At 45.1% G+C, this 7938-nt stretch overlaps 1 protein-coding gene across 1 annotated transcript in view; it reads left to right on the top strand.

Moving 5' to 3' along the window:
* Positions 1-7938, top strand: part of LOC111866018 — a 135288-nt gene that overhangs the window by 107548 nt on the left and 19802 nt on the right. Inside the window, exon 3 of the mRNA XM_023854501.2 lies at positions 1808-3529. Within this exon, the coding sequence (XP_023710269.1) occupies positions 1808-3529 (1722 nt within the window). The remainder of the gene's footprint in view (positions 1-1807; positions 3530-7938) is intronic.

The raw sequence follows: 7938 nt of genomic DNA, 5'->3' as shown, positions 1-7938 counted from the left end.
TTTTCCTGGGGGTAAAGCGCGGCCGGCGCGTAAGGCTGACAACCTTACCGCCATCTTTGAGCCGATTGTCTAGAAAATGTGGGAACCTCAACGTCTCACAACCCTATGGGCCTTCACGGCCTGTTACAGGGGTATCTTTACTTTATTTACTTTATTATTATTATTATTATTATTATTATTATTATTAATATTATTATTCCTTGGATTACTTAAAGACGTTTCTGTATTGAGAACACATAATGTGGGATGGTAGGATGAATGGTGAACTGGAAAGGACACAGAAGGAAGCGGTCGTGGCCTGTTAGACATAATATCCAAGCATTTGCCAGAAGCCAGAAGCCACAAAAATCCTCAGTCGGAATACAAGGTTTCTCGGTCAAGGTTCGAATATAACGCCTCCCGAATACAAGCCTAGATATTTAGGCAACCCGCTGCTCCGTGACGCGAACACATCTCACGGAAACGGTTAGGTTACGGGATTGAATGCTATTTTGTGCGCGGTCCGTGCCGAGGGGTTATCTGGGAGACAACTGGGGCGACCAAGTCAGTTGTCAGTCTGTGGAGAGGAGACGTAGTTTGAGTCGCGAGAGTCCTCAGTTGAAGAGAATACGAGCGTCCCTCTACAAGACTCATAATCATAACAAGCACACCAGGAGGTTTATTTGTTTTGTTTGGGCAAATAATTTAGGTAAATATTGTGAAGTGTGTATACATTGCTAGGTAACGGCTTGGTAAACACATTGCCATAAGGGCTAAAGCGCGCGACAATGGAACATCTACTGCTAGGCAACGGCGCTGTAAATATTCCTCGTCAACGATGCAGGCTGGTTTCTGTGTGGTCCGTGCAGAGGGGTTATAAAGGGCGCATTGAGAAGACGCGACGGGGTAGAGAACAGTATAAGCAGAGGAGAAGTATACAGCAGGGACGCCAGCCTGCCGGGATATGAGCTCGGAGTGAATCGAGTTCTCGGAGTTGGAAGCTACAGAATAATGGCAAGAAATTAATTAGGCTGTGAAAATAAGAATTCATATGTAATTTGAAGTGACAGAGTGTAATAAATCCGTTGCCAGGATGCGACTAATGAAGACTGAAAACCACAGTGTGCGTGTAACGGTGAACTGGGACGTGTGCAGAATAGCGATAGCGCTGTACTGCCTGTAGTCCAGAGTTGTGACACTGTACCTATAAGGCGCAATAAATGCAACCATCCACTCCAAACCCCGTCTTATAAGTCACCCCTACACGTGGCAATATTAACATTTTAAAGCCTCTTCATACAACCTGCTTTAACGTAGTAGAATTGTGCGCTCTGCCCACAGAGTGGATTCGTGTGTTCCATATGGCTCTCACATTGAAGTCTGTATTAACCTGTTGACCTCTGCAGCGGAGTAGAACTCGCTCTGTGTATCCCAGGTTCTAGCAGAATTTGTGCCAGTTATTCAGAAGAAATTCAGCTTTCAAAAGGCTAAAACAGTGAATACTGTACGATTATCAGCTATCTATAAATTTCACATACATTTCCATGGCACTTGGCCTGGGATCTTAATCGGTTGTTCATCCTTCCGGGAGTCCCGTTCATTGCTACACTCATCATCAATCAAGAAACGTGTAAAACCTTGGTCATGTATTGGGTACAGCTTATGGTCACGAACAGTTGAAGTTATAGGCTCACGTAATACAAATGAAGTCACTAATTAGGGATCTATTATAGTCACATCGCATTGCACGACGATGCTAAGTGTTTGCCCATTAATAATTTTTAAAATAATGACCCGCCTTCTTGATATATAATATTATGTTTCACAGCAAGTGTTGGTGGAGCACTTGGCTTCTGATCACGTGACCATCATCCTGCCCGACATCCACCCTGAAGACATGCAGTGGCTCCTGGACTTCATGTACACTGGCGCAGTCGCAGTTCCCAGACGCCGGCTGTCCTCCTTTCTGCAAGCAGCTGAGGCTCTGCACATCAAAGTTCTGACGGATGTGGCCCAGCTACAGAAAGGATCTGAAAGCGACAGTGTTGTCTGCATCCCCGCCTGTTCTCCAGCACTGGACATCAAAGTGACCAATCTTCCAAATTTCCAAAATCACCTCATCACTTCTGACATAGACGCTTGTTACATTAACCCTTATGATCTGACTGGCGACTTCAAGCAGTCTGCATGCCACGACGATGCCACCAATCAGACTGATTCATCCAATAAACAGAGCTTTAAACCTGTTACGATGGACAGAAAAAGTCGTGTTTTCAAGTGCTCCGTAGACAATTCATCTTACACGCAGATTAGTGGGCAAAATCCTGCAGAAAGCAATAGAAATTCCTGTAAGGTTAGCTTAAACACTTCATCGCTTCAAGATGGGTTGTCGGAAGGAGAAAGAACCCAAGAAGGAACTAAAACAAAGGGCTGTACAGAATGTGAAGGATCATCAAGCAAAGGTGTCAGGGTATTAAACAGTGGCCGTAACACGAGGATTATTCCAAATTCAATAGAAGAAAATAAGATGTCTGCTGAATGCACTTCAGGAAATGTTGTCTTACCGTATTCGGAGAAACCACTTCATGATAAATCGTCTTATGATAATACAGACGTGGTAGGAAATTTAAACACTAATCACAGAGCAGCTCCTTCGGCCGCTAATCACAGCTGCAAGTCACTAAAGATGCCACTGGCAGATAGGGAATATAGTAGAGACACGATAGTGCCGTGTGCAGAAGGCGACTCCTTGTCACAATACGGGTTAAAGTTGACCTCAAATAGCGATTTACATATCGTTCATAAAGGAAACAGCAAAATAATCTCTCCAAATAATTTATGTTCCGAATACGGACAAGATACGAGGGTAATTGTGGAGTCACCGTTGAGAAATGAAAGTAGGAGCTTTCGCGAAGAAAATTCCGAACAGTATGATCTGCATTTACAGCGTTTATTGCAGTGGCCAAAACCTCTCCCATCTCTCATGCCTATAAGCACTAACAACTACAACTATAGCGGACAAATTGCACCCGGCTACCTCATCAGAGACGGAAAAATTAATGGTTACATGACTCACGCAACGCGCCCAGAGGATCGAAAAGACCTGTTACCACAACACCCGCAAAATATGAAAGATACGATCCCAAATATTGAACCAGAACATCAGGCCGACGTTATGACAGCGGGTGAGAACTTCTTAAAGGCTCACAGGCGTGGGAGAAATGTATGGCTCTCTGGAAGGGACAAGCAGTTGCAACTCAACGGTCAGAGATCCGTGTCAGACTGCAAACCTTCAAGAGGCCTTGCACAAAGAATGCCCCGTCTGTCCCCCATAGTCCCGCCTTCTCCATGGACTCAACATCACCGACCGCCCTGCGCTACTCCAGTGGCCCTTCCGCCCAGAGGAGGGGCCATGGGTTTCAGCTGGATCACTTCAAAACAGGCGTTCTCACCAGTGCAAAGGTTTGTACACCAGACAACGCCTCCAGACCATCAGCTGCCCCTGGGCGATACGGCTAGGCCACCTTCAACCGTCCAAGTACACAGTCCGGTGAGTATCGAAGTTTTTTGTTACTGCTAGTGGGATGGGACTAAGTCCCTTGTACTGAGGCCACTTCTGGCCTGTACCAGCCCCAGATGATAGGTGAGGGTGACTGTGCAGCAATTGGTGGAATGAAAATTGGCAGGGGAAACCGAAGTACTCGGAGAAAACCTGCCCCAGCGCCACTGTGTCCACCACAAATCCCACTTGAGCAGACCCGGGATTGGGAAGCCGGCGACTAACCGCTTGAGCTATGGCGCGGCCAGCCTGCTTGTTAGTGCCAGCGACTAACCGCTTGAGCTATGGCGCGGCCAGCCTGCTTGTTAGTGCCAGCGACTAACCGCTTGAGCTGTGGCGCGGCCGAGTATCGAAATTAAGCAAGAAATTAACAGACGGCCTGAGTATTATTTCAAAATATAACTGCAAAGTTAAATTAAAAAGAAAAGAGCATGGATAGCTCAGTCTGTATAGAGACGGGCTACAGGTTATAAAAAGGTTAAAGTGGGCTCCTTCTCCGGGGTAAAGCGGCCGTGGAGTGAAGCTGACAACTCAACTCTATCTCGTACAAAGATCAATAATGATGGAACTATACCTCCACTCTCCAATACGTCTTCGTGGCATGGCGCTTGATTATTTAAATACAGGACAAACTTATATAATTGCCTTTTTATAACACGAAGTAAGCATATCGGTTTGGATGACTTGCCAGACAAAATAATCTTTTCTCAAGTCGTTGTATGAGGGTGTGGGCAGTTACATGTTATGTTAGGTATAATTTGTCTTAAAGCGTAGTACAAATTTGTATTACTTTAGGCAAAAGAGGATGATTAGGGGCCTGCCACTGTAAACAAAAAATAAGCGTTAAGCCTATTAAACTGACCTTCCATGAGGCACTGATCAGATCGGTAATGACATACGCTTGTCCCGACTGGGAATTAGCGGCAGACACCCACCTCTTAAAATTACAGCGCCTACAAAACAAGTTTCTCCGCACCACTGGAAATTTTCCGAGGTGCACACCGGTGCACACATCTTCCGTGTGTACATGGTCATGTGACAAGCAGAAGTCATACTGATTCGTGAGAATGAACATAATCGCTGTACAGGAAAAGGCGAAGCCAGACACAGAAATATAAGAGGCCTAAACTTGGCGGTGGTAAAGCTCACGACCGTTCAAGTTACTAAGCTGCCGTTGTAGCATAAGATATGTATGTTAGAGACGATCTGCTCCGTAAAGCCTGTACTGACAGAGAACTTGTATACAGTGCAAAAGGAAGAATTTACAATAACATGCTAGATACGTAAGCTTAGCGAGAGGCCAAGAACAATCAGAAGAGACAACCCCATCTTCTCGTCAGAGAGAACGTTACATAAGGGCTAGTACCGCAAGGGCTCAGTTGTAAAAAAATTACTGGTCGTGGGTCTCAAGGGGCATGGCGCCCAAGACGAACAGATTACAAGAAACTAAAAGAAAATATTCAATGAAATTTCAGCGTTGCACAAGTTTCTGCAGGCGCAGACTTGGTTGGTACATAAGAACGTCCAATGAGCTTCAGAGGTTCCCTGGCGCCGAATGACACTGGGTTGCGTTTCTTTCTGGGGCTGATTACCACGATCGGACCGAAAGCGAACTTGCTCTTGTTGCTTGGAAAACCGTACGAACTCCTTTGGAAATTTCTCAATAATACAAAGAAATATTTCAGTTGCGTGTGTGAGCGGCAGGGGTGATTATTTAACGATGCTTTCTATATAGAAATTATAGTGTGTTGGGATGGTAGGCTGGTAGATTAGAGATAAATTGGAGAGGATGTGGCTAGAAGCTGTAGAGGCCTAATCGAGGTACTGTCCTTGAATCTGCCTAGTCGAATTGAGAAGAAACCACGAATAGGACAGCTGATATCCCAACAGAGATTCGAACCCGACACTCACCCCGAATACAAATCTACAGCGTTACCTGTAGACCAGTCCGTTCAGTGGCTTGACCGAATATCGAACCGAGAATTTCCCGACGTGTCCCGCAGGAGCGCGTCTGAAGCCGATCTGCTCAGGAGACAGATGTGCTGAATGGTGCATGAGCTGACCATGAATCTTCATGCTTAACTCTATCAAACTGCCTATCGGCGTGAAAGTTTACTCCCATTTCGATATGCGTATACATGGCAGTGTCCCAATGGGCAGATCTGTAAGTAGTTCACAATTATTAGAATTACTGTACCGGCAGATGTGAACACATGAGGACATCTGCGCGCTCACTCTGAGAGGGAACTGCCCCAACTGTGGAGCCGATACCAGCCGCTGCACAGCTGTTACTGCCGGCTGCTAACAGTCGAGATTCCTAACGATAAGCCACGTGTGAAGGCTACTAATTATGGTTAAGTGATTTCCTACTGAGCTTCATTGCAGAGGCTGCACATTCCTTCAACTGCGACCGCAGGGCTAAAGAGATTTGTAATCTAAAAATTCCGTACTCATATCGCCCTTGTTTCGTAACACCGAAACATGAAACTGCAAACATGCGAGGTGAACAGATGGTTTGTCCTTGTATAGACTGCTTTCTCCACGACACAAAATACAGCACTTTCTCACATATTTAAAATCAACAAGTGTTTTAAAATTGGGGACCTTGGGCCGAATCATGCTCTCGAATCTAACAGGTGAGAGAAAATGTATTTACTGAATATAACGAGAATGAAAATATCCCAATAAATGTGAGAGGAGGGAATTTTAGAGTTGGTAATAGGATATAAGTTAGGACTTGCTACTTGGAGATCTTCTTCATGTATCCCCGTTGCTTGCACTTGGAGCATAGTGTATCCGTGAAACTCTTCGTTTCGTTTCAGTCTTTAAGACAATCGGTAAGACTCCTTGGACTGGGGATCAGCCCATCGCAAGGCCGTTACCTACACAGGAAAACACAACTACAGAATAAACACAGACAGATATGCATGCCTTGAGTGGGGTTCGAACCCACGATCCCAGCGTTCCTGCGAGCGAAGCCAGTTCATGCCTTAGAACGCGTGGCAACTGTGACCGGCATCGACATACGTACCGGTACAATACTGATATGCAGACAAACCCTGAGAGGAAGCTTAAAAATATGAATTTTACGAGAATTCTGAAAAATATTCATGACTACAGGTAAAATAACTAAGGGATATATGACGTTCTTATAAAATATAATGGTAAGAATATTGAACCGAAATTGGAACTAGAAGATCTAGTCAAAATTTACGAGACTCATTATTCTAAAATAAATATCTTACAATGTTCAATATTGTTATAAATATTGAGTTCATTCGAGAAGCACAGAGTCGAGTTTCGAGGCGCCAACCTGCCGGGATAGGAGCTTGGGAGCAGGAATTGGCAGCTGCAGAATGGCAAGAAAGAATTGGCCTGTGCAAAGAAGACCTCATGCGTGAGTTGACGTTACAGTGAGATTGTTATAAATCCGTTGCAAGGATAGGGCTAGTGAAGACTGAGAACGCTAGCGTGTGTGTAGCGGTGAAGTGTAACGTGTGGGAGTAGCGACAAAGTTGTACTTTCTGTAGCCCCGAGAACCCGTCGTGCACAGCGCACCTACACGTGGCAACACGTGCATTTCCTGTAGCCCCGAGAACCCGTCGTGCACAGCGCACCTACACGTGGCAACAGGTGCATTTCCAGGATAAACATCCCGAATTATAGGCAGTCTCGTGAGTAATGCATTGGAAACTTCTGGAAGGAAGGGGTTGCTTCCTAACGGAGTTATATCCTGATATTTTTGTGAAGGGACTGAGGAAAACCACGAAAGTCCTCAGCTGGGATAACCGATATCTCGGAGCCGCGCCTCACAAATAGAACCCAACCCGAATCTACAGGAGAGGCTGTGAGTGTATGGACTCCCTTCTTCAGGCCTTGCGAAAGCGACAATGACTTCTGTTTTCTATAAAATGTGCGATTTCTTTGGCTGGTAGCTTAGGGCTTTGCTGCATACAGTTAGGTACTTAATAGCCGTGGCTGCAAAAAATTACATTCATGCACCGAAAACAATTCGTTTGTTATTCCTGGAGTTACGTTAAACCCTGAAGCATTTCAGCAGCACGTCCTGTAGCGGCACCTTGAAAACAGTTTGAAGTAACGTGTTTGAGAACGAAGTTATTCCAGTGAACAAGGAGATCCCTGAAGCACTAAGGGAATTAGAATAGTCAATAACTCCTTTACTGAGCATAGATTTCCGTTTCGAAATGACGCAAGTTTCTGCATACAACACATCCAACTAGACACTTCCTTGACACAGCTAGAAATGGTAAGCAACACAGCCATAGTTGCAAAGCAAACATCAATTAAATACAGCGCATCCGTGAACAGGAAGAACAAGCTCAAGGAGGCAAGAAATGGGACGAACAGAACAAGTATTTATTGTACATAGGGCACATGCC

Source organism: Cryptotermes secundus, unplaced genomic scaffold (genome assembly GCF_002891405.2).
Source record: "Cryptotermes secundus unplaced genomic scaffold, Csec_1.0 scaffold72, whole genome shotgun sequence".
NCBI classification, from domain to species: domain Eukaryota; kingdom Metazoa; phylum Arthropoda; class Insecta; order Blattodea; family Kalotermitidae; genus Cryptotermes; species Cryptotermes secundus.
Note: the sequence above shows the minus strand (reverse complement) of the source record. Positions and strands in the feature narration are given on the sequence as shown.